Genomic DNA, 15,104 nt, shown 5'->3' on the forward strand with positions numbered 1-15,104 from the left:
ATAGATATATTCTGTATTTATACACACAAATATATATACATATATATAATACATATACAAATATATTAAAAAATATATATATATATTTAGTTTATAATTTATTTTATATTTGTCTGTGCCTCTTCTAAAGCATGAGCAGAATTTCCCAGCAGTGCCTGTAACTGATACCAGAAATTTCTAGTATATTTATGACTGGAATCTCTTCTGCTATAGCCATTAAATGTGTTTGCACTCATTGGTTATTTCTCTATATAGTAGTCTGCAATGTCAGTGGCGGACTCCCCCATTGCCCTAATGGATTTGAATGGCGTTCAAATGGCAATTCCAGTCATTCACTGACCTGTTTACCAATTGACCGCTTTGTACAGCGAGACGGTCTGTGTGTGATGTCAGTCGAATAGTTATTGAAAACTAGGAGGGCAGACAATATTGTTCACATAAGGATCTATACAGTACAACCATGCTACACGTCACCTAAATGAGCATATTGGTTAAATAATAAATGTTTAGTTGTGTAGGGATATGTACAGTATAATCTATTATACACAATATATCCGACTATACTATAAACAAGGTCCAGGTGTCATGGTCAGTGTGTCCTCATACACTGTGTTAGTTATAATGCATCTCTGTATGGCATAAGCCCACATTGTAGTGTTTTGGTGAATACTGTTGAGCAGTTCCAATTCAGCAAGTGTCCTTGTGTTTGAATTGAAAAACACACAAGTGACTGAACTAAGCAGCAGTATGTTCTAAAGGGCAGCTGGAGCAAGTGTCACCGCCATAGAGTACAGTTTAGGGAGCACACAGTGACAGATGGTAAAAGAGGACATTCAGCACAAGTGTGTTGAAGAACAACAGTTTTATTGTTAGTGATTATAATGCCAGTGATGATGATGATGATGGTAATGACAACTTACCAAACTGATCTTTCTTCAACAATTTGTGTGACCCAAACATGTAATTCCACACTATTCCCTGTACTCACACTACTGGGGGTTTACCTGGGTTATTTATGATTCATATTACTGTGTTTGATATTTACTGTTCACATGTTGCACACATTTTTGGGGCCTGGTGTCTCATTAAGACTATTTTGGATAGGTTCATCCCTGGTTCACCAGTTTTAGCTATAAGAACATTTTGTAAAACTTATTTAGCCTAAAAAGAAATCTGTAAGTAATATTACTGTTTTGCGCTTTGCTATTGTGCCAGCATCCTACAGTAGAGAGACTATTTACTGGACCTTTACAGAGAGGATATGCTTGAGTATGTTTGCATGAAAAGCAAAAAAGTACTTCCCTAGATCATGGTAAACCTTTCTCAAAATGTTCACGTGCCTGTGCCTTTATTTGGATGTCTCCATTGTTACATTTAGGGATGAAAATACCCCAAACCAAATATTTTCATGTTGGTCCAGAGATGCAGTGACCTGGATGTTGTACATATAACACACAAATATAGACACTGAGGCGTAGTCATGTTTGCTTATATTTTTTGACATTATCTCAGGATCACAACGAAACAAATGTTTTTTCTTGAGAGAACGTATCAATGCTTTTCTAAGTCTAATAGCTGCCCAATGTGCAACCACAAATAGTGACCCACTCATGAGAAAACAACAATCCTTCTTCTAACCTAATGATCATAAGATAATGACCATGAGGAACCAAAGTTAATACGACAGATAATGGGATTACCAAATAGAGATATAGTTACAGTTAGCGTGCTATTGTGTAATTATATTATCCTTAGATCAACCCAGCAATTGGCTCTGGCTCTCAGCCTGATGTGACTCTGACCTGGTAACATATCAGCGCTGACCTGTGCCACATATCAAAACCATAGACATGTGGAAGTGTCTGCTCCATGGCTGCCCAGCCGAGTGCTGAGCGGCCTGCCACAGTTGCCTGGCAACTGTCCAGAGAGCTTAAGGCAAAATGATATGGACAGACACTCACAGAAGCACTTACACACACACACACACACACACACACACACGCACACACACGCACACACACACACACACTCAAGCAGTTACATATTCAAGTACACAAACAGCTGCATGCATGCGCACATGAACACAAAAACAAAGCACATGCATGTATGAACTAGCATGCTAGCGCCTCCTGTCTCTCTCTTTGCAAGGGCAACTTGAAGAAAGGGAACTTGGTTTATCGTCCGCCACTGAAGATAAGTCAAACACGTTCCCTCTACTTCTCTTTCAGTAAGTTTTCTTTCTGATCCCCCCCCCCCCCCATCTGCTGAGCTGGGCTTCCTACTGACTTTAGCGCTGAGAGCAGCAGTTTATGAGGCTGAACTCATGCATATTCAACACTTGCTTTAGGTAACGGCCAAGGAACTGTGAGGAGAGTCATCAACCTCTAAGTAAAGACTCAGGCTGGAGACATGACATGAGTGGATGAAAGAAAACAGAGGAGTGGTGAGCAACAGAAGGAGGGAAATTTAAAACAGAAATATTTACAGTATACTGTATCAGGCAGAGTGCCCTACAAAAAGTCCCTCAAGACCCGTCTGATAATAACTGCTGCTTCGGCTCATATATCCTTCCTGTCGTAGTTTGAAAAAATCTTTCAAAAAAAGTGTATCTTATGAAATCATGAAAGCATAATGCACACTAACACTGAATAAAAAAGAAATGGTAGGAGCACTAAGTGTTCCTGTAATGTACGCTGATGAGAGGAGTCATGGTAAAAGCCATTATCCCTTATTGGTATTGTATTGCATCTGCAACAGGAAGATGTATTAGTATAAAGAAACATGTATCGGAAAGATTTTCTTTTCCAATTTTGAGACAAGGGAGATGTGTCACGCAAAAAAAGGGTCAGCAGGTCAACTTCAAGAGGATGTTTTCAGTATTTTGCACAGTATGTTTAGTGTCCTATATTGAAAAGCTTTATTTGGTGCATCCTCTGTTGTCGAACACCTTAACACTGAGAAAGAAAGTCACAAATCCAAAGTCCAGAACTGAACAGCCGTCATTCTTCTGGCTGTTTGACTACTGAGACGGGGACATGCATCTGCAGAGGAATTTTCAGTACTGAACAGAATGACTGCAGTGGGTCACTGAACATATTTCTGTGAAAAAATAAGAGAGAACAAGAGGAGAGGGGGGGGGGGGGTCTGGATCGGGTAGGTAAATCTGACAGGTATTAAACCGAATATTGCCCAAAGCTACTGTCAGATCCTAAATGAGAGAGAGGTGAAAGGAATATATTGAAGGGCATGTTATATCATTTTTACTGTGACGTCACACAGAGGATGATTAGAGATGTCAAAAATCAGAGGGAAGATATTGCCTTTTTATACACACAGAAAAGGTGATTGAAGAGAGAAAACAAAGCTCTGTCTGTGTGAGTCACAAAATGAATCAAAGCAAAGGCAGAGGCACTAACACAAAATAGGAAATAAAAACCTTAGCAGATGGCGACTGTCTCCTGCACACTGCAGACTAAAGAATCTGTATTGATGATTGAAATTAAGTGGATTTGATTATTCAGTATTGCGCAGCAACCTTGGGGATTATCTACTATGAATGAATGTAAGCGTGGATGAATATATCTGCACCGTATGCAGTGAACACGGATAATTTTACATCATAGTCTGTCAAAATAAGGTTCTGTTAGTAAATCCTGTAACAGGCATTGACACAAAATGAGCAGTGTAATGTCACATTCTCTCAAGAGTTTATGTAAAGAACATGTAGTTTGAATAATAATCAGTTAATACATCTGCTAAAAACAGGGTGATTTTTAATAAACTGTTCCTGTCTTGCTTGAGACTGAAAGTCGAAAGCATTGCTGGCATCCCCTGGTGTTGAATGATCATTTCCATTCTTTGATTCAAAGATCATACCCGAATGACCAACATTTTTACACAAATCTGTTAAATCTCCTTGTTGGCGCTGGAAGCTCAATCAGGAGACCCGCTGGCAGGTCCATTTCAATTACGTATCACTCTGTACGTCAAGTATACCCAGAAATGAAGTTATATTGTAATTGGGCTTTCTCCTGCTGAACTAATGTCATTTCACCACACCGCCCATAGGCTTCCTATGTCATTGTATTTATTACCTTACTTATCTCACGCAATTTTATTCTCAAAAGGTCCATTCAAATGGTACCAAGCTGTGCAGTAAAACCAGGCTGTCATGCAAATTTGAAAAGCAATGCTTCAAACATCACACTCGCACAAAGACATTTCAAAGCTTTTCAAAGAAAGTTCAGTTTCAGAAACAACTTATTACTGATGAAAAGCAGTTAAATCCCTTATCTATATATATATATATATATATATATATACAGTATATATATTTATATATATATATCTATATATATATATCTATGTATATACATACTCAAAGTCTTATGCAATTGCGTTTATTTTAATGTGGATATCATACAAGCTATACAAGATGTTATTGTCGAGTCATGTTAAGGATCTTCCAGTGAGCAGCTTGGATAAATGGCAGCATAGTATTTGAGTCGATTATCTGGTTACAACTTTACATAATTTCTATAGCCTAAATTTGTTTAAATTGAGGTAAATTGGCATCATTAAAAGGTATGTCGAATAATTAGCAATTCCTCTTTGTAAAGAGTCTATTTTCTATAGTTCCTAAGTAAAGTTGATGTTTGAGGTACTACCTTTTGAGTTTGATTTTGACACTTTGTGTCACACTGTGTGCTGTGCAACATGTCGAGCATCGAGTATGGTACAGTACAGTAGCTGCATTCATTATTTTCCTTGTATTTTATTGGTCCAGCTGTTCAGCTGGCTGCCAGCCTGGAAGGCAGATTGGTGTCAGTTTCAGTCAACATACATATAAGTCATTAGTGCTCAATGTGAACTTTGCCTGTATCCTGGAAGCAACTGCTGTTGGCAACAACCTGAAGCCTCCAACACACACAATTTTACCATCACATTCATTACACTCTCGCATCACAGTCTACACAATTACACTTGCAATAGGGACCAGATATACAAAGTATGAAGCATATTGTGGCCAATTATGCCAAGGGAATAGATTCAAAATCTTTGCACATGAACCTAGTCACAATCTGAAAGCGAAAAAGGAAACATGATTGTTTTTCTGTGCTGTCATCACAGTCGTGCACTGTAGGCAAAATGTGTGGAAAGAAGAGTTAACCATTGCTCGCAGAGTGGGAAGATTGTGGCTCTCTGATGGGAGTGGGAGGTGTGTTCCATTTGTATTTAGGGACAGCAGAGCTGTGGGAAGGCAGCAGGCTGAAATTAATTGACAGCAAAATCTGTGCTGGCTAAAAATACTGTTTATGTCATATTTAAAGGGATGTTTTTGAGAACAACGGGCAACGCAATTTGAACTAATTCCCAAGGCTCACCGGGCTAAGTAGTATTTGTGGATACTGTTTGACTTGGCTTGTGCTAAAAATGTTTTTCATGTGCATGGGCTTATAAAATATACATAAATTATTGAGTAACGGATTAAATGGTGTTCACTAGTGTGTCACAAACATGAGGAGATTATTTTTGGATTCATCATTTTCGATTGAATCATCCATCTACTTAATGGGCAAAAACCGACTCGACAGAGTATAACAAGCAAAAGAGAATACATTTTTCTCTGCATTCTGTTATAGTACAACAGTATCAAATATATAAAGATTTTAAATAAAGACCTGTTCTGCACTGCTCTCATACAGTTACAACTGACCTGTGCTGCCCGACAGCGTCATCGCATAAGCGTGGCACCCAACCTCCGGTTCCCCCTCAGGTAAACACTTAGCTCTGTCAGCAAGTTTGCTGTAGATTGTACTGTTAGCACTGTTAGCGCTGTTAGCTACGAGCCACCGGCTCAGGCGTTGCCATGTTGAGAGCCGTTGAGGGGCAATAGAAATGCACCCAATGTCGTATCTTGCCCCTGTTAATTAAATATTGTAGAGAATATCAACTCTGGTTACATTTTGAAGGATTACCACAAAAGTGAGGCAAAACTGTTAAAGATAACAGATGAGAGGTAATATTCCCAGGCAGAATAAAAGTTAACTCAACACTAAACCAATCAAACTCAAAACAATTTTATCGAAATATAAGCTAGATCGCTTTCACCTTAAAGCGGCTCTAATCAATATCTTTATAACAACAATGGATGTAATGTGAAAGAGGATCCCACAGAGTTATCACCAGAATTATCACGAAAATCTGCAGTTCCGCTTAGCTCTATGGATCCATTCAGTATTTTTTAGCTCATTGTTTTGGTTAATAACCAGCACCTTTACAGTTCTGGTCTCACTGCTCTCATCAACCCTTTTTTTGTTGTTGAAACAACCAAACAGCTGCTGAACATAGTGGAGCATTTAGAAGCAAAAGGAGCCAGATATTCCCTTCAGGAGTTGGGGGAGACCAAATCAGAGCTAAAAAGAGTTTCAATATTGAACTTACATTTGTCAGAAGGACACAAATATGACTCAAAAGAAATGCTCATATTGCTCTGTGTCTGCTGGACGTTTAAATAAGCAACTATCTGCTTACAAGTTAGCCATACAATAGCTCCTTTAAAAGACGCACAGTGCCGAGAATGCTAATGTTGCCTTGTGAATAAATGCCCATCAAATGACAATCAGCGTCGCTCAGTGTCTGCAGAGTGCAAAAAATAGAATAAATTCACCATATAAATGTTTTAAGGTGATAATATGTCAGTGTTGTGTTTACAGCTTGTTTTAAACACAACACTTCCAAGTGGTCAAATAATCCAATCAATAGATCACAAATCAAATTGACCACCAGTATTGATCAATTGGAGTGTTAGCATGGACAAAACATGACTCATTTTCAGAACATTGACAGCACAATTAGTTTGTTCTGAACTTAAATACTCCCTTTACTCAGTGAAAAAGCCGTGGTTATTAAATGTGGTGGTATTTACTACTAAATGGGTTGCTCTTACTTACAAGTAAAAAGCTGAAATTGGGTAGAGAAACGTTTCCAGAAGAAGCGTTTCATCTCTCTTCCTGAGGTGAAAAATGCCCTCACTCTCAGAGCCCACGATGGTGGGCCTTTCCCCAGAGTTCATTAATTAGTTAATTAGTTAATTAGTCTGAACAGATGGCTGTGCAACACTAATCAGAAGGCTCTCTGGGCCTGGAGCAGGAGGAAGGTAGGAGAAGGTGAGCCGAGGTGCAATCTGGAATCTCAACTGTCCCCAAACCTCTGAACCAGGCTGTGTGCAGCAGACATTTTCTCCTCATTCTCCCATTCCACTCCACAACGACAGGGCGTATCATTAATTAATAAGAAAAGTATATTTGCTGGAAAGTTACATGTGTACATGTCGTACTGGGGTGAAAGCATACGGCGTTAAACCATATGGAAGGGTGCTGTGGTCACACTGCAAGAGCGTTTATTTGAATGAATACTTTGCATCACTGCAGATTTAAAAAAGCATTTCTGATGGTTTATTTTTAGACTGTTCCCATCTCCCCCCTTCTGTTTCCTTTCCCCTCACTCTCTCTCTATGGTTCTCCCTCGCTCATCTGTCTCTATTCCCTGCTTTCACTTCTTCCCTTATTCCTGACTCCCTATCACTCTCTTAAAGGCGCAGGCATTGTATGAAATGAGGATGGTATATGTAAGCTCCTGTGTGTGTAAGTACAGGATAATACTAAAGATTAGGATGTAAAACTATTAAAATATAGCATGCTTGTGTTTCTCCCTTTGACTCAAATTCAGCGTCAGAGAGGAGCACTATTAAATATTCAGATGGATGGTGCATTATTCATACATATATTTTACGCACGGCACACAACCAAGTAGCACGCACACACACACACACACACACACTTACACACTGTTACATGTACAAGAAGATCTGTGGTCACATGAGCAAACATGCATGCTTATGCTACACAAACATACAAACACACATGCTACGATAATCGCCTTAGTACAGTAACCCATTTAAAGCATATCTGAGAGTGAGAGAGGGAGAGCACACATTCGCCCACATACCAAAATTTACACCAGTGTTAAAGGAATCGAGGACACTGCGTCATCCCTCATTATCACTCAGCGGGAGCGCTGTACACATTTATATGTATGTATTTCGTATGCATTTTAATGATAGTGAGTGGAGGTTCAGTGCAATAGACATAATGTACAATGCATGAGCATGAACTTCAAACATCTCCAACATGAATCCCAGAAACAAAGTCAATGTAAATCGATCGAGTCGCGGTGTCTGTAAAGGAGGTACACAAAGAAACCCCAGAAGAGCGTTTCATTCAGAGTGTAATTTAAATACTACATTCAACAAACCTGCTTTCTAAATGTAAACTGAATCTCACGCCCAATTTCTTAACGGTCACGATTTGTCTAGCGGCTGTGAAACCCCCCCCCCTCATAACAAGCAGAAATCGAGCAGAATTGAGCTGCAGGTCCAGGTCCTCTTTTCACTAACTCTCAGTTTGTCCTTGTCCCCTCTCCATTGGCCCTCTCAATAACACTCTGGATCATGTTACCCTCTGTTAATACTCTCTGCAGCTCTTGGACGACACCCTAAACTACTCCCGTTTCTCTGTTTATCATTATTCTGGTATGTTGAAACAGGCGCGATGCAATAAACAATATCTGATTACCCAACCTGGCAACCGAAATGCCAGCGTCAGATAGTCTGTGTGCAAACACCTCCAAAAGATGACGGCAAATGTAAATACTTGACTCCACTGATATCCAGCAGTACAAGGGCTGGGTGCACACACACACACACACACACACACACACACACACACACACACACACACACACACACACACAGCTCACAGGCCATGCAAGCACCGCAAAGCTCCAACAGAATGGACAAATAGAATACCCCATAATCCAAAAATACACTGAAAGCAACAAACACACATTTATTTCTGTTTTCAGTTTGCACCAAAGGCATTAAGTGGTTAGTGGTGTCTCTGAAGTATACTGTACAGTGAGTCTGATCCTGGCTGTTTTTTTCTGCAGAAGAGCATATTAATATAACAATTAATTACTAAAAAATATAAAATAATTTTCAGGGTAAGTGAACACAGTAAACACACCTGGTTGTGCTTTATTGTGAAATCCCTGCTGCACAGAAATAACCCTTCGTGAACAGATCAAGGAGCTGCACACACAGACTGTTTTTGTACATAAAGATGTTTCCAGGTCCCACACCAGTAGTCTGTAACATCAGGCAACTTCCGCTACTTGACCCGAACCCTGATAATTTGTCAGGACAGTTCACGTAAAACAATGGATGAAATAAATAAAGTTTGAGCCTGGGTCGGGTTCAGGTCTTTAATTTAGAGGCAGCAGTTGGGTTCAGCCGGGCCAAGTGTTGAAGATGCCAGGGCCTCATTTCCCAAAAGCGTCTTAAAGAGTAACCTAACACTAATCACTTCTTCGACTGAAATAAATCACTACATTCACTTTTTTAGTTAAACTATCACACACATTGTGCATGGAACATTTGATTTTTGCAACTGATCTGCTCGTTTTTGTGGCCATCAACCTCCTCTCCCTCGTTGTGCAGACTATATTTTTATCTCTTCTGGCCGACATGCCACTTGATGATGACGACAGTGTAACACTGACAATAGATTACGTGCATATTCGTGAAACTAATAGGAGCTTTCACTGCTCTATTTTAGTCTTAATTTGTGTTTAAGAGTAACATTTGCATCAAGCAACAGGTAAATCTATCACAGCGTACTTTGTTAAACTTACTTCCACCATGAAGGGCAGCGACATCGAGCCTAGGTTTCATACTGAACTATTTCGACTTTAAAACATTTCTATTGTGCGGTTTTCAACATTTGTACTGAAACCCATTTCTAAATGTAAGAGGATTCGTCGAAAGGCTCTGCTTTGGAGCTCTGTTTTAGGTTTATAGTTATTAACACATCATATGTTGTAGACAAGAAAGGGGAAAATATAATTAATAATTCATCATCAAAATGTGAAAGGGGATGTAAATGTTTGAGGAAGAAATATTTTTGCTTGTGCACGAATGGTATTCACAAGAAAGATAAAAACAAAAAAATATATATTAAAAAAGATAACACTGGTATAGCAATGTCATCTGCTTTAGCAATTTCTTTGTTTTTGCTTTGATGGGACATTAATTTACACAGTAGCTCCCTTGGGATACTCACCATTCACACCTCTTTTGTGCATGATGTCTGCACTTTCCCTTACATGTTCTTTTTGCTGTAGCATGTCAACACTGCTGCAATAATTTAAGATGAGGGGCATGCTAGCATTACAGTACATGCCATTACAAGTGTAAACTGACATTCATATGCCTTGTGATGTTAGCGTAGAGTAACACCTGCAGTATTTGGACTACAGGAGCCTGCAAATAAATGTTTTTTTAATGTGGGAGTTCCATACAGTGCATTGTACCACCAATTCTCAAACACATATTTTCATAGACATCAGCTGTCTGACACAGGGACCGGTAAAGGTGAGATGTGACACATGTCAAACAAAGTCTGTAAACATTTGCATCAGAAGCTAACCCTAAGGTTAGCCTGCAGGATGTGTGGCATGCCAAACTTACCGAGCACGCCGAGCCGATAGTTCATGGTGACCACAATGACATTTCCATAGGCAGCGAGGACGCTGCCATCAAACATGTTCCCTGAGCCCTCCATGTAGGAGCCCCCGTGGATGAACAGCATCACCGGCTTCTTACGACGATCCCGAATATCTGCGCAACACAGACAAACAATGGTGTTCATTATTTTCATGTTCATTTATTCTTTGGTAAAAACCACACACCCACACGTTTTAACAGTTTCTGTTGAGTGTCCACAGGCAACAGGTAGTCTACCCACTTCAAACTAAGTTACTGCAGCAGTCAACAAAGTAAAAAGATCCATATGCAGCTTTTTCTAACATGCTACAGCCAGTGAATCACTTCAGCAAAAGAGATAAAGACACTAAGTATGAACGTTGTCAGTGTACTGCCTTTAAGGTGGCAGCACGTATTTAATGTCAGCCCCACTGGGCTGAAACGTCTGCTTCCCCTGTCCTGTGCCGTAATGGTACATTCCCAAACTCGCATACCCCTCTATGTGTGGAGCAAATGGTGCAGCCAGTTCTGATGCCCTCTCTGTTATTGGTGTCTTTGTGCCCATCAGTGTGTTGCTATGGTTCATTCTGTCAGCCTGTGTGCCCCCCCCCCCAATCCCCCCTACTTTGCAGCGTCTGTGGTATGGCCTGAGTGTTTGAGCGTGGATAAGGCTGCGAGAACTGCCAGTGCAGCCCAGTTAGGCTGAGCGTCTGCACTGTGCAAGGCCTGTGGATAATTTGTATGAAAGCCAGACCAAGTGGAAACATAAATAACAGCTACAGCATCTGTTTACCCTGATGAGCTTCAGCACTCAGAGATGGGGGGGAGAGAGAGAGAGAGAGGCAGATAGGAAGAGAGAAAGAGAGATAAAGGGGAGTAAGACGGCGAGAGGAAGGAGATGAAAATAGGGCAGTGTAAGAGAACCGACGGGGGTAGAGACATGGATGGGAGGTTCACACCAAAAAAAACACGATAGGAAGGATGAAAAAATCTGAAATGTTACAAAGCAAGTCATACATAGCGAGGTACGCTAATGAACACTCAAATTCACACAGGATTCATACAGAGACACGCACACACACACACACACACACACACAAACTCTTGCATAGGCAGCTGCGATGTTGAGTCGCTATGGAAACTGCTTCTCGCTAATAGAACTGCACCAGCCATTCCATTGCACCGACTCACTGAATGCCTGTTGCCGTGGTAACAAATTCTACTCACGTATTTGCACACCCGCCTGCATCACCACCTGAATCTCAGGTTACACATGCACTTGGGTGCGTCACTCACAGTCGCGCGCACACACACACACACAAGGGGAACATGGAAAAATGGCACATATGGCTTCACACACACGGAGAGATCTTTTATGGATCAAACGTATGACACAAGCAGACTGGCTAAAAATAAAGATTTTCAGTCATACACTCTGACGTGCTGCTCTTTTTCTGCTCTTCTCTGGTGTATTCTGTAGCTCGGCTGATTTCCCAGAGGATATGTAAACAAGTTCAATTATCCCGGCATTACCAGGGCTGTATAGAGGAGTGACATAACAGCAGGCCTCACAGCAACACTCACACCATAAATTAAATCCTGAGAGAAAACCAACTTCGGCTACGATGTGTAGCAGCCATTTTAAAGGCCCAATCAGTATTTTGTTGAACTATTACAATACTATTTCACTGCTGTGTTCACACAGATTACTGATGTAAACATATTTAAGATAAGATAAGATATACTTAATTGTCCCGCAGGGAAATTTGGCTTGGGCTCCAACCACTGCATCACACAATACACTTGCCAACATCGCAATCCACATGCACGCATAGAACATAGATCATATACACACTCGTGCATAAACATGCTTAAATACGCATGTCGACAATAGTTACGAATAATACAAAAATAATACAGGTGTGATCAACACAGAAAATAAATAATCAAGTCATAATATATTAGTCCCCAATAAAATCATATTATAAAATATTACTTGTTGCTATTAAACAATTTGATGGAGAATGGAATAAATTAATTTTTGTACCGATTTAGCCTGCAGGTTGGCAGAATATTTGATACACTCACCTGTCAAACATCAAAAACTACTTAAACGAGTGCTGCGCTGATATACTAGTCTTTTTGTATTCCACACGTTCTTCCCCCTTGTCAGGTGCCTACAATACCCACTACCCACAATGCAACTCGACTGCCAACAGCTGGGTTGGGGATTCAGGTGTGTTAAACTAGTAGGAGCGAGTGACAGAGGTCTGGTATGTTCACTTCTTTCTAACTCCACACCACCAAATTTTCAAACTTGTCTTCAGCCCCAACCAGCACGGCCTCAGCAGCAGCAGTACTTCCAACATCTGTAAACAGACTTTGATGTGTTAAAATCGGTGGAGTTAAAATTCAAATTTCCTTTCAATTTAAATGTTTAGTAGCCTGTCAATACATTTGCCTTTAGTAGAGAGCACCCTTTTCAAGCTAGCCTCTGCTCCACTAGCCTTGAGCATAACATGTATTTTCTCTTTGAGACTTTCTATCATTGGTTTTTCCAAAAGGCTGAAAGATGATAGTGTTTTTCTTTTGTCTAAGTTAAATTGGTATCTATTGCTGTACTGGACAGTAAAAATCGAGCAGCTTGCAATTTTAACATTAATCAACCAGTTATGTAAATGATCATACTAATGATAAAAGAGGGAGTGAAAATATTTTTTTCCTAATAAGTCAGAAACATTAAACTTATAACTGAAATATTTGCTAAGCCCAATATAGGCTGGGAGTAAGCCCCCCAAAAAGGAACTAAATGGAAATAAAAAAATCCATTAATTTTGGAATAAAAGATAAAAAGCTCATGCATACCTACAATGCCTTAATGAAAGGTGAATAGGAAAAGGTCTAAGTGGTGCAAAAGAAGAAAACTTCTGGCAGTCTATATCTCATCACTTACGTACGCATCATATTCCGACAATATTTTGGGGGCTTTGAACTTTCATCAGGTAAGCTTCATAATAATATCTGTCTGGTTTATGATTTTATAAAATGGGACACGTGGTATTTTGTCAAGCCGTCTGGCTCGGCGAACTCTGGCGTTAACAAAAAAACTGAAAACATATGACACCATTTGCATGAGATAATCACTTTTCTGCAACAAAGAACGATAAAGAAATACAAATGGAAAGAGAGTTGGATGTGTGTTGAAGCGAGGGACCCGGTACAATGATTGGAGGGAGCTCAGCACAAACAGAGGGGTGATTAGGGTTGCAGGGTCGCAGGGTGAAAGTGTTTCACTCAGCCCAAATCCAAGGCCTATACGGCCAACAAGGAGCTCTCTGTCTTTCCTGCCTGCCTCCAAAACACTGGCAAATTATTCACTCCTCTTCTACCTAACCTGATACTATCCCCCCCCCCCCCCCCCCCCGCCCCCTCACTTCTATTCTCAATGTTATGTCTTACCTCTCAGAAGAAACTGCCTACTTTCTGCTTTTCCATTATTCCGGGCCTCTCTCATTCATTCTCTTATGGAAATCTCAATTGATTTGCGAGGTAAAAGTTTCAGTCTGACTCAGCAATTGAATAATTTTTGCATCCAAATCCAAGCCCAAGCAATGCAGGCTCTTAAAAATAACTTTCATAAACAAGATGCTAATAATAGTATTCTCCAACAATGTTCGGGAACCTGCGTCCAATCCATACCTGAGCAATTATAAGCGAGGAATCCAGCCCTCCTGATCCTGTCAGGACCCATCAGGTGTTGGCATAAATGTCAAGCTCTACCAGTCTCCTACTCATCCACCCTCTCAATCTCTCTTTCTCTACATCTCTCTCACTTTCAAAGCTTTGTAAATGTCATTTCATCATGCACTTGTCTTCATTATGACTATTTTCCCCCTTCTATCCCCCTCATTGCCCTCCCCTGTGCTCTCGCAGTGCTCAGCTTTTCCTTTTCTTTCATCTCTATTCTATCATTCTGCTCCTATCCTTGGCAATCCTGCATGAATCCTTCCTTCTGTTTTCACCGTTAAGAAACCACACAATTGGATTAGCTACATCTGTCTCTTTTTAAACCATAGCAATTAGAGATGCAAGGGAGAGAGAATTCAATACCCAAATAGCACAGAGCTCAAAATACAACAAAAAAAAAGAGAAGAAAAACCACACACATTGGCACAAATTAGAGCACATGCACTCAGGCGTAGATTTGCACATGTACTGCGCTTGAGTAGACACACAGTGCTCAAATGTAAATGCAATGCTCTCTCTGCATGCATAATGCTATGTAATATACAGTATGTCTGGGCACGTGGACAGAAACAGATGCACACACTGTCTGCATTGATTTTGGCTGCATCAGTAAAAAGTAGTGAGAGCATCTCCACACGACTGCAGTGAACTTGAAAATGTACAGCAAGAGCAGAAATATGCAGAAATCCTCCGTTTTTTTCTTCTTCTTTGAAAATGAAGAACTGGAGAAAGCCCAAATACATTATGAAGGACA

The 15,104-nt window shown here is 40.2% G+C and overlaps 1 protein-coding gene across 1 annotated transcript in view; it reads right to left on the reverse strand.

Moving 5' to 3' along the window:
- Positions 1-15,104, reverse strand: part of nlgn2b (neuroligin 2b) — a 56,152-nt gene that overhangs the window by 9,416 nt on the left and 31,632 nt on the right. The window contains exon 4 of the mRNA XM_031856929.1: positions 10,589-10,738. Within this exon, the coding sequence (XP_031712789.1) occupies positions 10,589-10,738 (150 nt within the window). The remainder of the gene's footprint in view (positions 1-10,588; positions 10,739-15,104) is intronic.

The sequence above is a fragment of the Anarrhichthys ocellatus genome, unplaced genomic scaffold (assembly GCF_004355925.1).
Source record: "Anarrhichthys ocellatus isolate YVR2014 unplaced genomic scaffold, GSC_Weel_1.0 scaffold18, whole genome shotgun sequence".
Classification (NCBI taxonomy): Eukaryota; Metazoa; Chordata; class Actinopteri; order Perciformes; family Anarhichadidae; genus Anarrhichthys; species Anarrhichthys ocellatus.